The sequence below is a fragment of the Colossoma macropomum genome, unplaced genomic scaffold (genome assembly GCF_904425465.1).
Source record: "Colossoma macropomum unplaced genomic scaffold, Colossoma_macropomum, whole genome shotgun sequence".
NCBI classification, from domain to species: Eukaryota; Metazoa; Chordata; class Actinopteri; order Characiformes; family Serrasalmidae; genus Colossoma; species Colossoma macropomum.
In genome coordinates, this window is record NW_023494801.1 from 7836973 (window position 1) to 7863792 (window position 26820).

Here is a 26820-nt window from a genome sequence, read left to right on the forward strand (position 1 = left end):
TTGTTTTCTATCTTTATTGCGACAGGATATTATAACCATTTCAGCGTTTTAAAGCAGCTTTGTATAGTCAGAACTGTAAGATACAGTACAGGACCATGTCAGTGCAAACATTTACATACATACTTTTAGTAAACATAGCAAACAATACACCAGAAAGTAGACAATTGTAGTGTTAGGCTGGCTTCTTTAAAAAATAGGCATCAGATCACAGGAGCTGAAATTTCCCTCAATTAGGTTTTTTAATGCCTCAAAAAGGTAATAAAATACATTTTCTTTCAGCAAAATCCACAGTTCAAACATTTAATCACGTAAACTGATTATTAAAAATTAATGCCTGATGTGCTATTTCTTTTAGAGAAACATTTCAACAATTATTTCGTCTTTAAAATAAACAACCATAAGGCACATCAGTCCTATGTAACTGCAGCATAAAGAATCAGTAACTACTGATGACCAGCAACACTCAGAACTACTTATGCTGTTAATCCTCACAGCAGATTTATATTTCATGTCCATTTCCCTCTTTTTACTGTTGTGCTCAATTTAGCACATTAATAGAAATGTTTAAAATCTGAAAAAGAAAATGCTTAAAAATCTCAGATTCCATTTGTTTAGACAACAATTCCTGTCAATCAAACAAACCTTTTGAAAATCAAGTCCAAACACCAACTGTATGACTGCAAAAACTAAGAGCTGGGTTCAAGTGATTGGTGTTACTAAACAGACATTCAATTTGAAGATATTAAATATTTATTAGCAGATAAAAGCTAATTCATTTTTTTCAGACTATATTTTGGGGAGATCCCCAAAGGCAGCCAACTCGATTACGAGGAAAACTAAAGCATTCAGAAACACTGATAATACAGAATGTAAACTAGGCGTAGAGACGTACTACTGTAAAGCTCATTAAGGGGAAAAAAAATGCTTCTCTCTAAAACACAAAAAAGGCTGAAAACTGGTAAAGCTTGTAAAAGGGTTAAAAATATCTGCAATTAAATTATGCACATTACATACTACTGCGTGTGTAATAGAGGCACATACAGAGTCATATGCAAGTTTGAACGCCCCCAGTCAAAATACGTTTTGTTCATTTTCTAAATGAAAACAGTTAACGCATCCTCTACAGAGAACAATGTACACACTGTATATTTATGTGTAATTTGTATGGGTTTAACATACTGGACATAAAATGTGCCATAACTTTCACATGATGTCCTCCCCATGTTACATTCAACAAACAGTTTAATTGTACAATTGTGTAACTGTACATTAAACAGTGTATCCATGTGTTCTCTGTAAATAATGTGTACTTTTGCATATGACTGCATATCATATGTAATGATATTGCATAAAAAATATGTTCAGTAAAATTCACTAAATTTGTTCCCTTTTAAGAGTTACAAAGGGGGATAAAGTCAATATGAAGGCATTATTTAGTGAGCAAGTTCCAGTGGAAATGTTTAGTAGAGATGGAAGAATAAAGCAGTGGGGTCAACAGGGCAGGGGTTTCTTCATATGAAGACGACATGGATGTGGTTCAGCTGGGTTCGAATGCTTCTTTCCACTGTTACAGTGCTCAGCCAGGACTGAAGGAGTGTTGCTGTGGTTACTCGGCTTTCTTGTTGGCTTCTTTGAGTTTCTTGCAGAGAGCCAAGACGTCCACATAAAGGTTGCGGTTAAGAATCACAGAGCCACACACCATAGCACCAGCCAGTGCACCAGCATAGCCGCACGAAAACACATCTTGGCCTAAAGGAATAATACACTTATGTTAGTCTAGACCTGCAGTTACCACTGTTTAATGGAACTTATTTACACTACAGGATGTAATAATCAAGGTCATGGTCCACTGTGAGACACTGGTACTGATGTGCTGCAGTTATAAATCTCACAGTACAGCACTCTGTTTGTATATGATTGTGTACATATACAAACCAAAAAATACATGTTGCACTATGTGAACAGAATAAATATTACATATACTTACAGAGGCCTATATTTCCATAAAAAGGCACTGGGGTGGTTCCCCTCAAATCACTGAGGTGGTATCCCCAAAGCTACGTCTTCAGTACCTTTTAGCAATCATAACTGCACCATATTCTGTTTTTTAATAAATGTTTAATAAAAAGTTATGAAAAGGTACAATTATTCACCTTTCCCCCCAGGGAAAACTCAGTTAGGGTACCTTTAAAGGTACAGTTGGATCTTAAGTTGTACCTTGGATGATACATTTACATAGTTTGTACCTTGAAGAACAAAAATGTTTACACACCATATATCTGTACACACACACACACACACACACACACACACACCTGTGAGGTAAAGATTTTTGATGGGGGTTTGTGGTCTCACAGAGATGCAAAATTCTGCACTGAAGCGGGCAGTGCCGTGGTCAGCTCCATAGATCTCCCCTTTAGGAGCCGCTATGTAGTGCTGGTTAGTGATGGGAGTGCCTACATCCATGTACTCTATCTGCATAGAGAATGACAAGGAGAGAGAGAAAGCAAAAAAGAAAGAAGGGAATACAGAAATAAAGAAGAACAAGAAAACAAGATAAGACAGATAATATAGATAAGAAATGAGAAGAGAGATATACACAAACGTTCGAAGATGCAAGAGATGAGAGAAAAAAAATTCTACTCAGTAAATTAAGCAAACAAGTTTATTAGAGAGGAAGGTGTATCAGAGTGAGTCATGGGCTCATACCCTATCCTTGATCTTGGGGAACACCTGATACACCACTTCTAATACAGAGTTGAGGAGGGTCTCTTTTAGTTCCTTATAGTCGGCCCCCCTGTTTTTCACCTTGTCATCTTTCCATTCCTCGAACCACGAGTAGGGTGCAAAACTCACCAGACTCAGAGTGGATTTACCTGGAAAAGACAGAAGAATTCAGTAGAAATTCAGAAGGGAGGACCTGTCTGAATGATTTTGTTTAAATCTGAATGATTCACTTATGAAGTACATCTGAAATTCCCATTCAGTCTTGTGTGGCCAGAAACACACAGAATGTTCCTTTTACCACAAACGCAGCTGAGCAACTAAGACATGTTTGGTGTCTGAACTTTCCTAGACTTTAGGTGGAGCTATGAGGCTAAAGTAGCTAACAAGTAATGGTACCATATTAGCACTGTGTAAACTGAATATCTAAATTACCACACACTTGCCTCAAAACAACAGTAACTTCTCATCAAATCCAAAACATAATAAAATCTCTTTTCTTCTACCTATCAATACAAATGTGGTATTAATTAAACATTTAGTGCAAAATAATTAATGCGGAACCACAATATGCCTTTGTTATCGCAGGTGATAACTGATTTTTATGAGTTAAATCCCACACACTTTGTTCACCCGTACTCTACCTGGCTTTCTCTGCTCCCAGGTGGGGTCTTTGGCAGATGGCGAGGCAATAAAAATCAGAGGTACACTCTTTATAGCTTCCTCCCTCTCTTCTTTCCTGTAGCCCTCCATCCTAGTAGAAAAACAAGGTGTATGAGGCATGATATCAGCAGACAACAGAAACAGGAGATCAATGCAACTATAGTACACTAATTGTATGTTGTTTTTCCACCGCATGAAGTACCAAAACCTTTGGTACTAGAAAACTGGATCTGTGCCTTTTCCCCTCGCCCATCTGATCAAGATCGGTACCAACAGGACTTAACTGTACTTGAAGGTGTTCTCCTCCGTGTTTAGCAACACTTACAACTGAAGCCAATGACAATTTAGCAGCTTAATTTTTACTCTGCCAGGTGAGTATAAAGTCACCAAGCACTATTACATCACCAGTGAGTGGACCAGAGAGTAAACTGGAATGGTCTGTTGATGTGTCAAATGCTACTTTATCACTTTGCTATTAGCATTTATGCAAGCCTCCACGGAACCAGTGTTTTTGTTCACTGAATAGAGAAAAATATAAGCTCTGCTTAATTCTATACATGATTCTGTATAACTGTAGAAATTTTGTGTGAGAACACAGAACAGTGCAGAACAATGTTTCATATCAGTTAATAGGGTAAGCTAACTATATAACTAAGCAAGCAAGATTAAGTTCACATCATTTATTTGTTAAAAATATACAGCTCACCATACCAAGGTCAAAAGATCAGTCTCAATTTCAGATGCAAACTAAATGGAAGACTCACTTAGTTGCCAACAATGATACTTTACATGTTAACTTCTTTACCCTTCGTTTGCTACTGAAGAAAGAAATTCAAACATACGAATTACATCAAGTACACTGCTCACAAAATTTGAGTCTTTTTTTTCCACTGTTTGGTAACAGTACCTTAGTTCTGATTGGCTCTATATCTGTGGGTTGATCAAATGATAACCATGAGCTGCTGCTGTGCTGTGTTTGGGGTGGAAGAAGGATTGTTTGCCCTAGAATTCTCTGCTGGCAGTAGTTCTGAAAGCACAGGATGTGCTGCAGTGGTGATAGAGAGAGAAAGGAGGCACTCACCGCTCATCCAGGTTGTTCTCAGTGAAGACCCAGTAGTTTTTGGCTTCAAGACCCAACTCCTCTTTTGTCCCTTCCAGACCCAGAAAGACACTGAGTCCGCCCTCTCCATGCTTCACAAAACTCAGCTGCTTCTGGATCGCTGTCAATCGCGCACACGCACATACAAACACATGCACACAGGATACAGTATCTGCATTTTAATTTGGAGTTTTAAATATTGTTCCTAGATTATAAGAACTTAAAGTAAGCCTGTCACAATTATTACATTATTACATTTGTTTATTTAAGCTCGATCTGTGTGTGTCACCAATTGGGAGCCACCAAGTATGAACAACTAGAAAGCAAAATAGCAAATCGGCCCATTTAATCACTTTAGGCCTGTGCTTTAATTTAAAGGAGTATATTATATTAAAGGAGTATAAAGGAGGATATATAAGGAGTGGAAGGTTAAATGGAAGAGAAGAATTAACACAATGTTTGATAAATTCATAAAACCACAAGCTTTTTTTTTAGAACTTTACACAAATTTTCTGTATCTAACAAAAATATCATTGGCAAGAAAAAACTAGAGTCCATTTCTCATTCTGTGCAGCATTCTTATTCTCCCACCCTCCCTCCTTTCCACTGTCTCCCTCACCTGGCATGGCCTGCACCTCTTTGGGCAGGAGATGCTGGTAGGTGTTGAAGATTCCGGCATCTGAGATGACGATGGGAGCGTGCACATGTACCTCCTCGTGTCCCTTCATAACACTCACACCTGCAAACACACCCCACTGCAATGTCAAAACACTTCCGGGAATACATCTTGAGTAATTTCAAATTAATACATCATCTATAGAACTACTGGAGCTGGATTAATTTTAGCCACAGAGATTCTGTAACCATCTGTAACAAACGCCACCGCGCCACACGGCTATGTTTATTAGCAGGTTCTGATGTTCTTTTAGCATGCGTTGGATTAGAACAGGACTGCTATTACTGAGGGAGTGTCAGGTTCAGCCAAATACAGAAGGCCACCATTATTAGACTACTGTTAGACTAAAAACTTACACAGTGCAGATCTGTATAGGATCCATTAAAATTACAAATACTAAAAAATACTTTACCAGGTATAACTAATCCAACTCAAATAGGGTTTGTGACAGACTTGATTTGAATATAGCTGCAAATGATAACAGTATAGTTCACTACAGTTTACTTACTTTTAAACAAACTAATATTTTACTTAAATAATTTAAGATTTTCAGAAAGAAAATGTCTAGAAAATAGAATATCTAGAAAATACAACTTTTGATCCTAAAGTATAGAATTTCAGAATTAATTTACTTAGGAATTCACAGTTTACTTAAGTTAAAACCAATTTGCAGATTGCAATTAATTAGTTCATTAATTTAGAAAAAGTGAGGCCAAGAAAACTAGGTACAAAAACACTTATTTTCATATCCTTTTTGAGAAAGTTTTGGAAGGTGATTATAGTATAGACAATAGTTTGTTAATATCTTTATTTTTTAACAAAAATAAAAATAAAATGACTGTGCTGGGTCTTTCAGTGAAGTGTTTTATAGAAAAAAAAGTTAATTTTAAAGCTCTGTAGTTTTTAAATAAAATTGAGTATTGACTGATACTCAATGTTTTAATATCAGCGTCGAGAAAAAAATCATGTCACACAATCTCCAGTTAAGAACATCCTTACTGATCAGTTCTCATTTCTGACTTACTTAGTCAGAAATCCTGAAGAAGAAAAGAAACTGTACATGGTTTTGAGGTTACCTATAGCCTCCTTGGCATCGTTGAGGAGGATGCGGTTGACAGGTGCTCTGACGAGGACGGCTCCTCCTGCCTTCTCTATGATGGGAATCATGTGGAAGGCAATCTCACTCGCTCCTCCCTTCGGGTACCAGGCACCAGGCATATAGTGGCACAAAAGCAGACTATGCATGGAAAAACTGGCTTCTTTTGGTATGTTTCCTAAACAAACACACCAATCAGTATCAAAAACACTGAAAGAAAAACAAACAAACAAACATTTAAAAAGCTAATAGGAACAGAACAAACAGTAAAACAAAATTTTAATGTTTCTTGGTGAAGCCAAGGTTTCTTATAATACTCATGTGCTGTTTCCAAGCAATGCATGTACAATGTGCAATTACATCTATAAGTGTCACCTCTGTGATTGCTGTGGACCCCTGTAATTTTAATTAGGGGTGTAATGATACACAATATTCAAAATTATAATTATATGCACATATTTTAATATTTGATATGATTTTCAATTCTAAAGTCCAGGCTCAATCTAATTTCCAATATTTCTGCTAAAAAAAACTACTCTACTGAGCTCTAATTCTGCTCTACACAGATTGGGTTGGCTCCAATATGTAAAAGTTCTGTAAAAGTTCTCCTAAAAACCGTAACCTCTAGAATTCATATTTGATTTACAAAAATCCCAGTCAGTTGAGCAATAGGTGCATGCATAACATAAGCCCCACCCCCTCCCTACCCACTTAATTCTAATAGAATATAAACATAGTGCTATTTTGATCACTGACAGTGGTTTCCACAAGAGATGGTAAATGAGAGACCCCTGACAGAAACCGAGACATGTATCAGCGATACAGTTTTAAATTTCAGTACACTGTTTCAAATTTGATTTTTTGATTATTAATCGTATTCATATTAAAACTGTTACATCCTTAATTTTAACATCTGACACAAACAAGCAAATATGAAGAAATTAAAGCCTCAAAACTTTAATTTCTTTAATTTTTTTTTTTAAACTGGGCACTAGCCTTGTGACTGATTTGAGTCATTGATCGATCATTCAATCATCATTTACAAGGCACGTGTTATAATAGCAAACGTAATTCAAAGTGCTTCACAAACTGACACTGTTAACTGTTAAAGATGCAATATGTAAGATTTGGGGATTTGGAGACCTCTCTGGGACAAATGTGTAATGGCACACAATGCACAGAAGAACTTGGTGAAGGACACATCTTCCAATGATCTGAGTAAATCATCCACTATTGTCATCATATTTTCATCAGTGTAATGTTGATTTTGCATTTGCAACCTAAACATCGAGCCAGACCTTCTTTTTGAGCCTGTGTGTGTGATGTGGTCCCAAAAACTTCCTACTTGACTCCTCCAATTTTTAATTATTATTTCAGGCTTTACAGGGTGACTCAGCAGCGCATGCACAGCATATTTTAGAGTGGTTTATTTTTGTTCTTTTTTCAGTAATACTATTTCTTTCCATTTTAACAAAAAATCTTACATCTTACTTTAAAGACAAAGACCAAAGAAAGAAATAACTGAAGGAATAAAAGGGAGCAAGAGCATAAATATGTATTTAATATTTAAAAAAATACATTAAAACACACGAAAATCAGACAATAATCTAAAATAAAGTCATAATAATCAAGAAAAATTAGTAAGTGTAGTTTACTGATCTTTACAGGGGAAATTTGAATGCTACACTGCCAAAACACAGTTGCAAAACTTAAGAGAAAGTTATGAAGAAATCACAGGAGATCTTACCATACGTGCCAAAGATGTAGCAGAACACAGCCCTGAGGTCTTTATTCTGAGTGAGGCCGTTCACCACCTCAGTCAGGCTACGGGGGCCATAACGGAAGAAATACGACAGACGACTGATCAGCCCTGAGTAGACCAGGAACTTAGCAATCAGAGAGGGCATGAGCTTCAACACAGCCATCATCCAAACATCTTGACCACATTTCTGAGAAAAAAAAATACAGAAAACACATACATTTATCACCATTTTCTTGTTTACGTTACTTTTGTTTGTGAAACCTGGGCATCAACATGGAGTTATAGAATAAGTTTGGGGGAAGGATCGTGCCACTTCCTTCCAGTCTAACACCCTATAAATTCTCATGTCTACCTTTCACGTTTCACGTGATGAAGATTTGGCCATTCCCACCATCACCCTATCTGCTCTCAGTTCCTTGGTTCCTTGGTCCAGAGCTTCAGCACAAGTTCTCAGAGTTCCCTCTCCTTATACTACCACCATACACTGAAGGTATGATATGAACTTGCAAAATGTTGCCTAAAAGATACTGAGCTATAGAAATAAAGCCCTACACTATGGATTGTAGCAAGAGCCTCCTAATGAGTCAAGTAATTTTCTGTTTCACAGATATTTCTATTCTTTTAATGTTTACAGCGCATTATGCGTGTCTTATTTTCAGCCTTATTAAGTCTATATTTTGCTTTCATCCCTCTGCAAACCACTCTGTGAACTGAAAAATGATGCCAGATAAATAAAAATCATTATTAGTTCATTTAAAAAGAGGAAACTTTTACAAAAAAGGGAACTGCATTTGCACACTCAGGATTGTAGTAAAGCTTGCCTGAATTTGCATTAGTATGTGTAAAAAAATACTATGTCTTAGTGCAGTAGGTGAGAGGTCAGGACTCTTTTAGAGTTACATTTACTTGATGATTATGGCAAGATGTAACATGTACTACAGAATTCGTTCATCTTATGAGAAGAAATATGGTTTGCAGTCATACTGAACACGCAAAACAGCAGCAAACAAATCCATAAAATCACCTACATAAAAAGAGCTTTTAAAGGAAGACGAAGCATAAAGCACAGAAGCCAAAACAGGTTACATTTTTCACTTGTCCCTATCGATTAAAAATACCATGAATAATACGATCTCACTGGAGTTTTGAAAACTACAATGTATCCTTGGAAATACAGCAAGGACTCATTTGGATGATCATCCCATGAAATAATCAGTTTCGTCTTATTTATGCCCCTAAAATCATTTTTTTAAAAATAATAATAAGTAAATAAAAATAAAAAAGCCGGCATCCAATAAGATGGCTGCTTGTTTTAACTGTCATGCATCCACAGCGTCCCAGCGTGGATCTGGACTCGATCTCCCAGAGATCACATGACTTTGAACTTCCCTCTAACGCAGACACTCATACGGACTCCATCTCCCAGAATCCTCCAAGAGATCACCAGACTCCTGGCAGGTCATCGCGCTCCAATCAGTACTAATGTCAAACACCTGTATTGTTGGTCATATGACTTGTATAGTTTAGGTTATAAGCCTGGGCTTTAGCCTTAGCTGGTTGCGAGGTATTGTATTCACTGTGCGATCTATCCATTGTTTGTATTTTGTGTATGACCTTTGCCTTTCGTTCTTTCAACTCTGCCTTTTTGCTCTGCCCTTTGGATTGTTTGCCTTATCATCTGACTCCTGTTTTTTGACCTTTTTGCCTGCATCTTTGACCACGCCTTTGCCTCTCCCTTTTGGACTGTATGCTCTGTGTTACGTACATCTGTTTGTTTTTGCTATGCCTTTTGGATTTGACCCCTGCCTGTTTTGTGACAACTCTGGACTTTGAATCTTTCAGTAAAGCCTCATTTGTGTTTTACATCCGCGAGCGCCTGAATCTGGTTGGCATGTTACATTAACAATGCTGTTAAAGAGTTTGCTGTTCCTGATACTCACATTGCACCACAGTGACCAAGATGAATGCCAAAACTGACACAATAAAAGACCATAAAACATGGTCATAAGGTTTGAGCACATCTAAAACTGGCTGAAACTCAAAAGTACAACTGTGCGTTGTCTTTGAAAAGACATGGTCTCCATTTCAATCTTTTTTTCGGAATGTATTTGCCCTTGGCTAGATTAGCCTCAGTGAGCTATATAGCTAGCTATGCAAACTTTATGCAAATTTTTTTTTTTTTTGAAAACTCTAAACATGACATACATAAAGTTGAATAATTGCTTTGCATGTGGCTTTAAGTTTTGGGTTTGAACTGTGGTGTACTGCCTTTCTTATTTATTGTTGTTAGCTTTGTAGCTTTTACCATGCAGGTTAGCAGAGTAATGAGGTTCTACCACAAATCATGTATAACAGATGGAATAGTCTGCCACCTTAAACCCAGTGTGAACAGAGCAAATAGAACATTATGGTTTTGAAATGTGTATTTGTATTTGGCTTATAAACAGCTTTGTCTGTAATTTTTTTGAAAAGCAAAACGTGTTAGGTTGCAGCGGTTTCTGGGCAAATTCTGCTGCTGAAGTTGTTACTTGCGTAACTAAGTCCCTCAACCCTCATCTAACACCCATCACTTGAGCTAATGAAGTAATGGAATGACCCTTAAGATAGAGTTGGGGAGTTAATAGATGGGAAATGGCGAGGCCAAGTGGACATGGCATGTTAAAACTGGTACTGAAACAGGTGGCCTAGCTCAATCAGCCTCTCACCTTAGTCAGTCTTATAAACTCATCAATAGCCTTCTCCTCTCCTGGGAAGCACTTCTTCAGCTCCTGAGCATAGCGCTTTTTGCCACTGTAGATGGGGTAGATGCGGCGGTTCTCTGGGGGCCCCAGGACCACATGATCAAAAGGGTTGTCTAGTGGCTCCCACTGTAGCTGTCCATTGGTCAGTTGATCTGATATACACCGAATCGGTGTATTTTCCACCAGGTCACCAATGTAGTGGATACCTGAATTGGAGAAGGAGATCATCAGCGTGGTTAATATAAGAATATGCAGAAAATTCAAGGTCAAGTTTCACTAGAGTTCTTCACTTACACTCTTAAATATTAAAATAAAAATATATAATTTTAATTTGTTATAATAAAGGTGCTGAAATGGGTTCTTTGCACAATATCATGGAAGAATCACTTTTGTTTCCCTTTTTTTTCAGTGGATGGTTCTTTGGTAAATCATTTTATAAATTAGACTTTTGAGTGTGAAGAAGCTTTGAAATGTTTAAGGAACTTCCACATAATGAAAAGGTTCTATGAAGAACGTTAAGTTGATACAGGATCATTAATTTATAAGAAGGTTCTTTAAACCTTCCAAAGGTTCTTTACACCTCACGTTTCTTTTTCAAACAGGGTTCTTAATGGAATCAAATCAGATACAATGCACTAGTACAGTAAATGTTTTTGCAATTAAACATTTCACACAATATCACAATATCTAATCAAGCAGCATAAACGTTGCTGTTGTACACAGATACAACACTTGGGCGCTCAATTATAATATCTATTTTAATGAAATGCTGTTGGAAATTCTTTAAGTACTCATGATAGCCAAAATATACTGAGAAAAGCATTTCTTTTACATTGTGTGAACATTTCATGAGGAACTGACCAATAGAAACAGGCCAAAACTAAAACTGAAATATCATTACATTACCTTACATTAGAAGTTAAAAACGTTTTTTTTTCCTTCTGCAATTTTTACTTTGGAAACACATAATTCTGTCTCCCCATCACTAACATGCCCAAACACCATGAAAAGTGGCCATTTGTCTCAAGTGAACTCAGCTGAAAATCACATTTGCACAACAGCCTTCTCACCAACATCAAACTCGAAGCCTTTCTCTGTGAAGGTGTGGCAGCATCCTCCAGCCCGGTCGTGCTGTTCAAGTACCAGAACCTTCTTTCCAACCTTCGCTAGTAAAACTGCGATACCGAGTCCACCGACGCCACTGCCAATCACAATGGCATCAAGGTTTTGAGGGACTTTGCTGGTAAGAAAGCCTGTAGTAGAGAGCAGAAAAACATAAGAGATTACTATTTAAATTATGAACAATAAACACTATTTCAGGAAAAGTCAAAGCTGTAGTTTCTAAAGAGTTTCAACTCAGGACTATAATGTATGTGACGTATGGTAAGAGTAGCATGTTAGCTGGGACCACAATAGCTAAAGGAGGAAAGGAAGATGTGGGACAAGGGTAAAACTGAGTATTACATGAAAATAAATTACAATAATTTGGCTACAATGTATGAGATGCAACCTGTCCAGGGTGTTTCCTGCCTTCCGCCCAATGACCACTGGGATAGGGTCCAGCACCTGCGACCCAAGAGGACAATGTGTGTGTGTGTGTGTGTGTGTGTGTGTGTGTGTGTGTGTGTGTGTGTGCACACGCGTGTGTGTGTGTGTGTGTGTGTGAGATACAGAGTGTCAATGTTACACAAATGGTACATTAGGTATTAGCCAAACAATATACTCAATAAACTGATTCTGAGCAGAGTCATGCTGTATTGCACTGAACTGCTTTATTTAATGACTGGATCGTCTGTCCTGTTTGATATTTGAAGCTTGTATTTCAGGAACCAAACGGAAGACTTCTGATGAAAAACATCTCACTGGGAAATCCAAGCAAAGGTATGGAAGCCAATTTCTTGGCTTTTGAAAGAAAAAAAAAACAATATGCTTTTTCACAATAAAGACTTAGTATCTCATAATAATGAGAAATTATTCTCAGAATTTGAGATGCTAAATCATAATTATGAGAATGTAAGTCACAATAACGGAAAGCAAGCTGTAATTATGAGATACTATTTCTTAACTATGAGATGATAAGTCATAATTATGAGAAAGTACATCATTATTATGAGGTGGCATATCATAATTAAAGAAGTCATAAGAAATAAGAAACAGGCTTCCATTTAAAAGGCTGAAGTTGTCTTCTTGGTCGAGTTATCAGTTTCATCTTAAATGACACTGCAGTTACATCCTGGCACCTGTAGATGGCGCGTTTTTAACACAGAGAATGAATTATCTATACTAAATGCTGTGTAACCACTGTGTAATATACAATACGTAAATAAGAGAATTTTTTAATTTAATATGCGATTCTCGGTTAGGATGCATCTACAGGCGTCAGAGTGCAACTGCAGCACCATTTAAGGTGGAACGGAAAATGTGACAGTTTCTTATTCGAATAAGAAGCTAACGTTAACTTCAGCCTCGTCTTCCATACAAAGGTTCCCACTGTTTTATTTCGCAGTGGTCTGTTATCTGACCCCCACCAAGAGCTAATTACAACTCCCTCGCGCAGTGTCAGTACGAGGCTGAGGCTGAGGAGTTTCCAACAAAGTCCTCTCTAACGTCTCTGCTCCCTACTCGCCAGCTTCCTGTTCGAACTTTCTCGTTCCACCTTAAATGGTGCAGCTTTACACTCCAAGCGCTTGAGGCCGTTCCACCTTAAGCGCAGCAATTTAGCTAACTTTTTTAAACCTGAAACAGTTACTGTGACTGCCGCACCAATTTAAGGTGGAACAGGATAAGCTGGGGAATAGGAAACTGAATTCAGCCTCGTTTAAACAGGTATGAATGTCCCTGCAGTGAGGTGTTCAACCTTGTTTCAGCACTTTGTTCTTCTCCTTCTTATCCAGCACCATCGGCTTCAGCGGTTCGCGGGAGTCGAAGTCAAAAGGACTCGGTCCGGATGAGCCGAACACATATTTGAAGAGCAACACGACCAACAGCACCACAAGAACACCGACCGCGACCCACATCACTGCAGCAGCTCAGCTGACCTGAACTGAACTGAACCCGCGCTAAGCTAACGGCTCTGTCTGCGCGTGCGTTTTCGCCCTCGCGCGAGATTTGTCCGTGTGATCAGGCAACAAATCCAAAGGTCAACTCTGATTTTTTTTTTCTTCCGGAAGGCTTTTTTTTTTGGAGGGATTTTTTTCCACACAACTAAACCTTATACTTCACGCTCCACCTCCAGTTTCGGTGTTTTAACGCAATTTTTGTCTATTTCCTTCATCAGTAATGGCTTCTCAAACCCATTCATTTAGACACAGTAATGCCTCCTCACAGTGGAGGGATGGACAGATACCATTTACACAGTCTACTGATCAGAAGCTAATAGTGTAGTTTTCAGTCCAAATGTTGAGGGCAGAAGTTTCCCCTTCCTGCTCCTGCACTGTGCTGCCACCAGCAGAGCTTTTCTAACCCACCTTTCTTTCTTTACAGTGAATAAAATGCAGTGCAGTCACTGCTTTCAGTAGGACGTTTTGTTTTCATAAAACCTCTGACAAATATAGTTGTTTTCTATCTTTATTGCAGCAGGATATTAAAACCATTTCAGCGTTTTAAAGCAGCTTTATATAGTCAGAACTGTGAGATACAGTACAAGACCATGTCAGTGCAAACATTTACATACATACTTTTAGTAAACATAGCAAACAATACGCCAGAAAGCAGACAACTAATTTCAGTTAGGCTGGCTTCTTTAAAAAATAGGCATCAGATCATAAGAGCTGAAATTTCACTCAGTTAGGTTTTTAAATGCCTACATTTCAAGAAACATTTCAACAATTATTTCATCTTTAAAATAAACAACCATAAGGCACATCAGTCCTACGTAACTGCAGCATAAAGAAATAGTAACAATTAATAACCGGCAACACTCAAAACTACTTACACTGTTAATCCTCACAGCAGGTTTATATTTCATGTCCATTTCCCTCTTTTTACTGATGTGCTCAATTCAGCACATTAATTAATGGAAATGTTTAAAATCTAAACAAACTTACAAATCATTCCAAATATTGGACTTGAAAAAACAATTCCTCTAACAAACCGTCTCACAAGAAAAATCACATTAGACATCTGAAAATCATCTCCAAACACCAACTGTACACCCACAAAACTATTTACATGGGTTCAAATGATTGGTGTTACTAAACAGACATTCAATTTGAAGAGATTAAACATTTATTAGCAGATAAAAGCTAATTTGTTTTTCTCAGACTATATTTTGGGGAGATCCCCAAAGGCAGTCAGCTCGATTAAGAGGAAAACTAAAGCATTCTGAAACACTGATAATACAGAATACAGAATGAATTAGACCAAAAATGAGGAAAAGATTGAAGGAAGTTAGGAAAAAGTGCTAAAAAATGTAAAGTAATGATCAGTGCTTCTCTCCAAAACACAAAAGCTTGTAATTTAGTTAAACATATATCAGCAATTAATTTATGTATTACATATTACTGTACATAAGCGTATGCAAAAACTTGAATTTTCTAAGTGAAAACAGTTGACACATCCTCTACAGAGAACACACTTAAATATGGTAATTTCCTACCAATTGCAGTTCACCATGTATATTTATTTATATTAGTTTAACATACTGGAAAAAAAAAAAACATTTTTCACATTAGCCCCCCAAGTATGTTAAATTTGGCAAATAAACAGTAATTGTACATTAAAAAGTGTAGCTGTGTGTTCTCCGAAGAGGAAGTGTACTTTTGCATACGACTGTATATTATATGCAATAATACTGCATAAAAAGTGCATCCAGTGGCGTGAATCAGGACTGTGGTTCAGCTGGGTTCGAATGCTTCTTTCCACTGTTACAGTGCTCAGCCAGGACTGAAGGAGTGTTGATGTGGTCACTGAGCTTTCTTGCTGCCATATTTGAGTTTCACGCAAAGGGCTAAGACGTCCATGTAAAGGTTGCGTTTGAGAATCGCAGAGCCACACACCATAGCACCAGCCAGCGCGCCCGCATAGCCGCACGAAAACAGATCTTGGCCTAAAAGGAGTAATAAACTTACGTTAGTCTGGACATACACAGCACTGTAATTCTGCAGTTACCACTGTTTAAAAGAACTTGTTTACTTTGTGGGATGTAAATAAACTTTTTTTAGAATCAATTTTTTGTGTCATCCATGTCTTAAAAGCTAATAATAAATATTACCTGTGGTACAATCAAGGTCATGGTCACTGTGAGATATAGACACTGATGTGCTGCAGTTGTAAATCGTACTGTACTATCATAAAAAGGCACTGGGGCGGTACCCCTCACACCACTGAGGTGGACCCTTAAGGGTGCGTTGTTGTACCGTTGAGGTTACATTTACGTAGTCTGTACCCTGATGAAGTAAAAGGTTTACACACCACAAATCTGTTTACACACACACACACACACACACCTGTGAGGTAGAGATTTTTGATGGGTGTCTGTGGTCTTATAGAGACACAAAATTCTGCACTGAAGCGGGCAGTGCCGTGGTCAGCTCCATAGATCTCTCCTTCAGGAGCTGCTATGTAGTGCTGGTTGGTGACGGGAGTGCCTGCATCCATGTATTCTATCTGCAAAGAGAGTGAAAGAGATAGTGAGTGTTAGAAACAGAAAGACATTTAAAGATGCAAGAGATGAGAGAGAAAAAATTCTACTCAGTAAATAAGCCAAGAAAAACTGCTGAGTTTATTAGAGAGGAAGAGACAATAAGGCAGAGGGTGTATTAGAGCAAGTAATGTGCTCATACCCTATCCTTGATCTTGGGGAAGACCTGATATACCACTTCCAAAAGGGAGTTGAGGAGGGTCTCCTTTAGTTCCTTATAGTCGGCCCCCCTGTTTTTCACCTTGTCATCTTTCCATTCCTCGAACCACGAGTAGGGGGCAAAACTCACCAGACTCAGAGTGGATTTACCTGGAAAAGACAGAAAAATTCAACACAAATTCCTAAGTGAGAACTTGTCTGCTAACATACTTAAATCATTTCACATCAAACCTCTGAATGATTTTGTTTAAATATGAATGATTCACTTATGAAGAAAATCTGAAATGCCCATTCAGTCTTGTGTGGCCAGAAACACACAGAATGTTTCTCTTATCACAAACATGGCCGAGATATGAGATATGTTTATCTTACTATAATCTACACAAATGGACAAAGTAACTAGAGTTCAACCATCAAGAGATTATAACTATGTAATCTATTAGTAGCACATGCAGACGTTCATTTGAAATGCTCCTAGGGAAAGAATCAGTCATCAACTGCTTTTATTGATCGTCAATAAGCCTTTAGGCCTGGGCTGCCCACAGTGTGGGCCATGGGCCAACCTGCCACAAACATACTCAAAGCTTACCCCCTCATCCAAAAAGTGGAACAACATATTTTTACACTATAAATAACTTATTCATTTTTGAAGTATCTTAGTAACCAAAAAATTGTTTAATGTTATAAAATAAAATTAAATATCTTGAAGCCTACTTAACTGCTATACTTTCTTTATTTGTGGCCCACCACAAACATCGAACTTTAGGTTCCCCTGCCTTGGACCCTTAATGTGGAACTACACTATGCCTTTGTTATCGTAGGTGATAACTCAGTTAAATTTAACGCACTGTGTTCACCTGTGTCCCTGTACCCGTACTCTACCTGGCTTTCTCTGCTCCCAGGTGGGGTCTTTGGCAGATGGCGAGGCAATAAAAATCAGAGGTACACTCTTTATAGCTTCCTCCCTCTCTTCTTTCCTGTAGCCCTCCATCCTAGTAGGAAAACAAGGTGTGTGAGGCACAATATCAGCAGACAACAGAAACAGGAGATTAGTGCAATTATATAACGCTGTTTTTGGCACTAGAAAACTGGATCTGTGCTTTTTTTGCCTCGCCCATCTGACCAGTACTGAAGGTTTCAGTTTTATGGCTTGTGGTACCTGCACATGATCTGTACCAACAGGACTTAACTGTATTAAAGGGTGTTCTCTTTTGTCTTTGGCAACACGTACAAGCCAATGACAATTTAGCAGTTTAGTTCTTACTTTTCCAACTGACTAGAAACTCACCAAGCACTATTTCATCACCAGAGTGTAATCTAGAACGGTATACTGATGTGCCAATTGCTATTTTATAACTTTGCTATTAGCATTTATGCTTTTCTTCACAGAACAAGTGTTTTTTCCCTTTTTTTCACACTCAACAGAGAAAAATACAAGCTTTGCTTAATTCTATACATGATCCTGTATTACTGTAGACATTTGTTTGTGAATGCAGTACAGTGCAGAATAATATATCAGCAAATATGTTAAGCTAACTATAACTACCAAGCAAGATAAAGTCCAATTTATTTACTTGTTAAAAAACTACTGTGCTGTGTTTAGAGGAGAAGAGTCCCTCAGACTCAGTTTGTCCCTCAGAATGTCCAGCTGGCAGTAGACCCCACCCACAAAAGTCCCAAAACTAAAAATTCATCAAATCACGGTTCACATGAATGGCATATTCAGCACTAAAATCATTGAATTTTACCAAAAGGCGTTGAGTTTGCATGTGTGAGCATGTGTGAGTTTTAGTTGTTCTCATTTTGGTCAGTTCATGTTTTTGAATATTCAGTGAAAAACACAGTTCAGGATGGCATATGGTGGAGGATGAAAAACGAGTGTGCTGTATATCACAAGCACAGAGTTCTGAAAGCACAGGATGTGCTGCAGTGGTGATACAGAGAGAAAGGAGGCACTCACAGCTCATCCAGGTTGTTCTCGGTGAAGACCCAGTAGTTTTTGGCTTCGAGACCCAACTCCTCTTTTGTCCCGTCCAGACCCAGAAAGACACTGAGTCCGCCCTCTCCATGCTTCACAAAACTTAGCTGCTTCTGGATCGCTGTCAATCGCGCACATGCAAACACATGCACACAGGATACAGTATCTGTATTTTAATTTGGAGTTTTAAATATTGTTCCAAGATTATAAGAACTTAGAAGTAAGCCTGTCACAATTATTACAAAAGGGCCTAAAAGTTCTGCCAGGTGCTACAAGACCTTTAAAGGGGAACAGTGATGTTTGTTTATTTGAACTCCATCTGTGTTTGTCACCAGTTGGGAGCCACTAAGCACCAAGAGCTTGAAAGCAAAATAGCAAATCAGCCCATTTGGCCACTTTAGGCTTTATTTTTAATAGCTGCATATAATGAACAAAAGAGACAAATCGTTAGTTGCAATTATTTATATACCAAATATCAGTCAGCTAACATTATGATCGTGAGAGGCCTACTTAACCCCTTAAATGGTCAGGACTCGCCAACAGGTTCCAGCTTCCATTATATACTTATAACTTTATTTTAACTCAACCAGTTTGCTGTGTAGTTACACTGTAGTCTGTGTAGTTACTGAATAATATAGATTAGGATGTAATAAGGCTGGGATGTAAGGAGTGAAAAGGTATATGGAAGTGAAAAATTAACACAGATGTTTGATAAATAACAGTAAAAAAAATAAAAGTCTTTATATCTGCCAAAAATATGACTGGCATGAAAAAACTGCAGTCCATTTCTCATTCTGCATTCTTATTCTCCAGCCCTCTCTCCTTTCTGTCTCCCTCACCTGGCATGGCCTGCACCTCTTGGGGCAGGAGATGCTGGTAGGTGTTGAAGATTCCAGCATCTGAGATGACGATGGGAGCATGCACATGTACCTCCTCGTGTCCCTTCATAACACTCACACCTGCAAACACACCCCACTGCAATGTCAAAACACTTCCGGGAATACATCTTGAGTAATTTCAAATTAATACATTATCTATAGAACTACTGGAGCTGGATTAGTTTTACCAGAGGAGGTTCTGTAATGCTTGATAACGACACACTATAAGCAGGTTCTGATGTTCTTTTAGCATGAGTTGGACTAGAACAGGAATGCTATTACTGAGGGAGTCCAAGCGTAAGCCACATACAAAGGCCAGAATTATTACTGTTAGAGTGAAAACTTCACACAGTGCAGGATCCATTGAAATTACAGTACTTTACCAGGTAAAAGTAATCCAACTCAAATAGGGTTTGGGACAGACTTGATTTGAGTATAGCTGTAAAGGATAACAGTATACTTTACTACAGTTTACTTATATTTGAACAACTCACATTTTAATGTCTAAAAAATATAGCTTAGAAATATTAACTTTTGATCCTGAAGTTTAGAATTTCTGCACTAATTTACTTAAGAATTAACAGTTTACTTATGCTACTCAAGTTGAAATAAACGAGTTAATTCATTTAGAAAAAGTGAGGCAATCTGTTTGCCATCCTTTTTAAATTCAACTTACTGTTTAAAGTTTACAGAGTAGGGGTGGGTGAATAACTATGAAAATCTTTACTTTTTGACAAAACTTCCAGCCACTGTGCTGGTTCTTTTAGTGAAGTTTAATTAAAACTGGGCCATTTTAAAGCTCAGTAAATTTTAAATAAAAAATACCGTATAAGTATTGGTCAATATTTTAAGGTATCAATATCAGTATTGAGGAGAAAAAATCATATAACACCATCTCAGTTCTCATTTCTTTACTTAGTCAGAAATCCTGCTTTGTCAAACACCCCCTAAGGAGAAAAGAAGCTGTACATGTTTTTGAGGTTACCTATAGCCTCCTTGGCGTCGTTGAGGAGGATGCGGTTGACGGGAGCTCTGACCAGGACAGCTCCTCCTGCCTTCTCTATGATGGGAATCATGTGGAAGGCAATCTCACTTGCTCCTCCCTTAGGGTACCAGGCACCAGGCATATAGTGGCACAAAAGCAGACTATGCATGGAAAAACTGGCTTCTTTTGGTATGTTTCCTAAACAAACACACCAATCAGTATCAAAAACACTGAAAGAAAATAAGCAAATGAATATTTAAAAAGCTAACAGGAACAGAATAATTGGCAGAACAAAGTTTTAATGTTTCTTGGTGAAGCCAAGGTTTCTTATAATACTCATGTGCTGTTTTCAAGCAATGTATGTACAATGTGCAATCACATCTATAAGCGGCACCTCTGTGATTGCTGTGGACCCCTGTAATTTTAATTAGGGGTGTAATGATACACAATATTCAAAATTTGATTCAATATGGTAGAGTGGTGGCTTGATGTAGTACACTTTTCGACAACGCAAATAATAAAGAGCACCTGAATACGTGCCAATTTTTTTAATTCTGAGGTTGAGACTCAATCTGATTTTTAGTATTTCTGTTAAAAATATTACAGCATGATTCTACTGAGCTCTAATTCTATTATACAAACAATAGCTTGGCTCAGATATATTAAAGTTCTCCCAAAGAACTATGTCAATGCCTAATTTGCCCACTGAGAAAAATAAATACTAAAAATCACAACTACTTCAGGCTCTACAGGGTGACTCATAGCAGCAGGCACACAGCATATGTTAGTGTTTTTTTTTCTTTTTTATCCTGACTCAGTAACACGTCTTTTAATTTTAACAAAACAAAAAAAAACATCTGTACAGTTTAAGAAAAAAATAAAAAACAACAAAAAAATAAAAGGAAGCAAAAGTATAAATGTGTATACAATGCAGAAAATATATTAAAACATAAGAAAATCAGAAATTAGTTTATTGATTTTTACAGGGGAAATCTGAATGCTACATTGACAAACCACAGTAACAAAAGAGAAAGTTATTAAGAAAAAATCACAGGAGATCTTACCATACGTCCCAAAGATGTAGCAGAACACAGCCCTGAGGTCTTTATTCTGAGTGAGGCCGTTCACCACCTCAGTCAGGCTACGGGGGCCATACCGGAAGAAATACGACAGACGACTGATCAGCCCTGAGTAGACCAGGAACTTAGCAATCGGAGAGGGGATGATCTTCAACACGGGCATCAACCAAACACCTTGACCACATTTCTGAGCAAAGAAAGAACAGGAAACACATACATTTATTACCATAGTTTAGTTTACATGACTTTTTTTTGTAAAACTTGGGCATCAACGTGGAGTTAAGGAATGGAGGTTTGGGGGAGTACCATACCTGAAACCCCACCTCCTTTTAGTCTAATACCCTTTAAATTCCCATCTCTACCTGGGTTGCCAGGTTAAGAACACTGAACCTACACGAACAAGTGCAACGTAAAACTTTAAGAGCAAGCGACAAAGAGTCACACGCTGTTAGTTGATCAGCTACGTATACATTTGCAGTGTTGTTATTGTTTGCAAATTATAAACCAGCTCATGTGGATTTTTTTATTCCTCTGTCATTGTTAGCTAGAGGCATGGCTGGCTATGTATGGCAGCCAAAGCAAAGACAGTTATCTCAAAAACAAAAGCCTAATGCTCCGAAAAAACTTGCTGTTTGGAAGAAGCTGAAGTCAGCTTCTTATTCTCCAGCTTCTAGTTTGAATTTTCCCATTCCACCTTAAATGGTGCAGCCCTTACAGTCTAGCGCCTCAGCATCTTCTCCAGTTATTTTCCCGTTCCACCTTAAATGTTACAGCAGTCACATTCTGGCACCCCACCGGAGCGTAACAGCTGAAACATTTAAAGTGGAACGGGAAAATTGTAGCAAGAAGCTGGAGAACAGGAAGCCAACTTCAGCCTCGTCTGCCTCGAAAACCCAGCTGCACATGGACCAGAGAGCGTGAATGTGAGTACTCAACTGCTGGAATAACTTAAATTATTGCCCCCCCATTAGTACCCGTGATAAAGAAGGTAATCTTAGCTAACCTTAGCTGAAGCTTAATATTTGCACTAATGAAAATTAGCGAACTCAGCATCTGTCTTAAAGTCCTTTCAGGCTCTAAGCTGTCTCCATCTTTCAAATGCATCGCCAATATTTATTCGCCTTTTACTATGTCTCTGGTCGCGTAATGTAATGTGTTTCATACCTGGCAACCCGGGGTGTTGAAACAGTGTTGGGAAATGGGCAGTAGGTGAGATCACAGGCTAAAACACAAACAGACTTTATGCTCAAGACCAGAAATTTCAAAGGAGAACATACTGGTTGTAGCATTGTTGTTGGAAAAGCCAGTATTTTAACTAAGCATGTTTCCTTAATCTCTGATGACATATCACAGTCTTTTCATGGTTTACTATAGTAAATATATTACATATTGCTCTATATTTTGTTTTCATTCCCATGTAAATCATTCCTCTGTGAACTTAAAAAATATGCCAGATAAATAAAATACATTATTATTTTTCCATTTTTATGTATACATTTATTTATTTTTACCCTGCTATTGACTTTGGGAATGATACCTGGTCCACTGCAGTATACAGTACACTGTAGTACTGTAGTCATCACAGTAATAAAGTAAAAAAGGGGGCACTTTTACAAAAAGGGGAACTGCGTTTGCACAGTCAGGACTGAAGGGAAGTTGGCCTGAACTTGCATCAAATAAAAAGGCAGACAGTCATATGCAATAGTCCTATTGCTCTTGGAAACAACAGACACTCCATGTGTGAAAAAACTAGTATGTCTTAGTGCAGTAGGTGAGAGGTCAAGACTCTTCAAGAGTTACATTTACTTCTACGTAATGATTATTTCTAATGATTATAGCAAGATTATTGCAAGATGCTGTGAATAAAAGACTGTCTGACACTGTCTATTCTAAGGAATAGACTTCTAAAACTTCACTTCTCTCTAACGATTAACAATACCTCACTGGATGCACTGTGTCTTTGGAAGTCTACACTGAGAACTCAATCGGATTTAATTATCAGTTTAGTCTTATTTATTCCCCTGAAATTGTTATTCAACAAGCTGTATGCTTGTTTTAGTGTTTAGTGTTTTGTTTAATGCTATCAGAGTTTCTTATTTCTGATACTCACGTTACACCAACCTGATCAATGCTAATGTAAAAACTGACACAGTAAAAGACCGTAAAACATAGTCAAGTTTTGAGCACATCTGAAACTGGCTGAAACTCAAGAGTATAACTGTGTGCTGTCTTTGCCTTTCTTTTTTTGTTGTTGTTAGCTGTGTAGCCTACATGATGAAATTCTATCAGGATTCACGTATAACAGACAGAATAGTTTGCCACCTTAAACCCAGTGTGAACTGAGCAAATATAATGTTATGGTTCTGAAATATGAAGTACTTATTGCAATGGCTTATAAGCAGCTTTGTCTGTAATTTTTTTCTGGTTTGAAAAGAAAAACGTGTTAGGTTGCAGTGATTATTGGGCAAATTCTGCTGCTGAAGTTAACACTTATGTTACTCAGACACTCGCCCCTCATCTAACACCCTTTACTTTAGCTAATAAAGTCATTAAATGACCCTTAAGAGTCAGGAAGTCCCTTGAGGGGAAATGGCGAGGCCAAGCAAACATGGTTAAAACTGGTACTGAAACAGGGGGCCTAGCTCACTCAGCCTCTCACCTTAGACAGTCTTATAAACTCATCAATGGCCTTCTCCTCTCCTGGGAAGCACTTCTTCAGCTCCTGAGCGTAGCGCTTTTGGCCACTGTAGATGGGGTAGACGCGGCGGTTCTCTGGGGGCCCCAGAACCACATGATCAAAAGGGTTGTCTAGTGGCTCCCACTGTAGCTGTCCATTGGTCAGTTGATCTGATATACACCGCATCGGTGTATTTTCCACCAGGTCACCAATGTAGTGGATACCTGAACCAGAAAAGGAGGTCATCAGTGTGATTAATATAAGAAAATGTGGAAAAATTTAAGGCCAAGGTCAAGTTTCGCAAGAGTTCTTCACTTACACTCTAAAAGCTAAAGATTCTGAAATTGGTTCTTTGCACAATACCATGGTAGAACCACTTTTGCTTCCCTTAAAAAAAATCCGTAAATGGTTCTTCGGAGAACCATTTTGTAAATATTTTTGAGTGCGAAGAACCTTTTAAACGTTTGAAGAACCCAATATTATGGTCACTGTTGTATCTCTATTTTTTTGTATTTTCCATTTTTCTTCATCATTTGAGCACAGCAGCTGTCCTTTACATTGTGTAAACATTTAATGAGGAATGGACCAACAGAAACAGTCCAAAATCTCAAAAACTAAATCTCATTACATTACCCTACACTAGAAGTTAGAAACATTTTTTGCCTTCTGTAAATTTTACTTTGGAAATATACGGTCTGGTCTGGACAGCGACAATCATACTGCCCCTTCCTACTAACATAGCCACACACAACGATAAGTACATATGTCTCATGGTAACTCAGCTGAAGACCACGATCATACAACAGCCTTCTCACCAACATCAAACTCGAAGCCTTTCTCTGTGAAGGTGTGGCAGCATCCTCCAGCCCGGTCGTGCTGTTCAAGTACCAGAACCTTCTTTCCAACCTTCGCCATTAAAACTGCAACACCGAGTCCACCGACGCCACTGCCAATCACAATGGCATCAAGGTCCCGGGGGACTCTGCTAGCGAGAAAGCCTGTAGTAGAGAGCAGAAAAGGATAAGAGGTTATTTTTTCATAATATAAAGGAATATTAAACACAATTTCAGAAAACAATGTCTAAGCTGCGGTTTCTAAAGTCACACATTACAATGTCCACACGTTAGCTGGGACCACAACACAATGTGAGACAAAGGTTAAAACAGAGTATTAATGTACAAAATGACAATAATTCAGCTACAGTGTATAAGAGAGTAGTAATGATACACAAACTGAACATTGGGTATTAGCCAAACAATATACGTAATAAACTGATTCCAAGCAGAATCAACTGGTTTGATGATTAGATCAGTCCTGTTTGATATCTGAAGCTTGCATTTCTGTCTTCATGTTTTCTATTTTAACACTGCCTTCTGTATCAGAGTAGCTGAATGCTGATATGCTACACCAAACCAAACTCTAATCTCAAAGGGGAAATCCACAGATTTTTCAAATTTCATGCATAATTTAATCTTTAAGATGAAAACAAAGTCATTCAGAGTGGTTTGATGTGAAATGCACCATTCTAGAGAAATTACCATCAGAATTGTTCACAGTGGTGATCATAGGAGAGTTCAAAGCCTCTAAAAGCTACCTTAACAGAGTTACTTCGTGAAATGGTTATGAACGTATCTTTTAGCATAGAACCTATTTTTTAAAAACAAGAACATGGCAAAGAGGTACATGTAGAGCATTCCAAGGCAAAACTGGACCCAATTTTTTTTTGTTCTAGAGTGGCCACTATTTTATCATTATCAACATTACATATAAAAAACAAGAGACGTGTAGGTTCACCGGTGGTTTTGCATAGCAAATATAATTGCTATAACTGGACCCCTGGTTCCTATCACCACCACTGTAAGGGAATAGGAGTCTTAAGGTTTCTCTACAGTGAGCTGTTTCACATCGAATCACTCTGAATGACTTTGTTTACATCTCACCCACCGATTTGTGCAGAAGCTTTTGATAAATTGGTGGAACTCCCCTTTAACCACAGGACCCAAACGGAAGACTTCTGATTAAAAATCTCTCTTCGTGGAAGCCAGACAAAGGTTCCCACGTCCTTTTTTCTATTTTCGCAGTGGTCCATTATCTGATTTCCAAAAAGAAGCTAACCACAACTCGCTGTCAGTATGAGGTACTCCCAGCTTCTTGTTCGAATTTTCCCGGTCCACCTTAAATGGTGCAGCTGTTCCATTCTGGCGTCTGCCGCTCCTGAGAGGCGCCAGAATGTAAATGCTGCACCATTTAAGGTGGACCCGGAAAATTCGAACAAGTTACTGGCGAAGAAGAAACTGACCTAAGCTCCATTTAAACTGTAAATTAGTGAGGTGTTCAACCTTGTTTCAGCACTTTGTTCTTCTCCTTCTCGTCCAGCACCATCGGCTTCAGCGGTTGGCGGGAGTCGAAGTCAAAAGGACTCGGTCCGGATGAGCCGAACACATATTTGAAGAGCAACACGACCAACAGCACGACAACAAGACCGACCGCGACCCACATCACTGCAGCAGCTCTGTGATAACCGGAGCGCTAACTCAGCTCAGCTCAACTGAACAGAAACCGAGCTAACTGCTTTTTCTGCGCGTGCACGCGCAAACGCACTGCCACCCTAGCGCGAGATTGGTCAGTGCGATCAGGCAACACGTCAAAAGGTCAACTTCAT

At 38.3% G+C, this 26820-nt stretch overlaps 2 protein-coding genes across 2 annotated transcripts; both read right to left on the reverse strand.

Moving 5' to 3' along the window:
* On the reverse strand, positions 1-26712 carry LOC118820984 (all-trans-retinol 13,14-reductase-like). The gene is made up of 12 exons (XM_036589363.1): positions 26631-26712; positions 13619-13751; positions 11832-12014; positions 10726-10967; positions 8006-8207; positions 6239-6436; positions 5106-5225; positions 4469-4607; positions 3369-3478; positions 2710-2876; positions 2316-2475; positions 1-1749 (listed from the first exon to the last, which is right to left on the reverse strand). The coding sequence occupies exons 1-12, from the start codon at positions 26655-26657 to the stop codon at positions 1607-1609; spliced, it is 1824 nt and encodes a 607-aa protein (XP_036445256.1). The 5' UTR covers positions 26658-26712; the 3' UTR covers positions 1-1606.
* On the reverse strand, positions 14315-26726 carry LOC118820983 (all-trans-retinol 13,14-reductase-like). The gene is made up of 11 exons (XM_036589361.1): positions 26498-26726; positions 24974-25156; positions 24141-24382; positions 21467-21668; positions 20403-20600; positions 19379-19498; positions 18522-18660; positions 17444-17553; positions 16545-16711; positions 16209-16368; positions 14315-15808 (listed from the first exon to the last, which is right to left on the reverse strand). The coding sequence occupies exons 1-11, from the start codon at positions 26655-26657 to the stop codon at positions 15666-15668; spliced, it is 1824 nt and encodes a 607-aa protein (XP_036445254.1). The 5' UTR covers positions 26658-26726; the 3' UTR covers positions 14315-15665.
* Between the last annotated feature and the right edge of the window lie 94 nt (positions 26727-26820).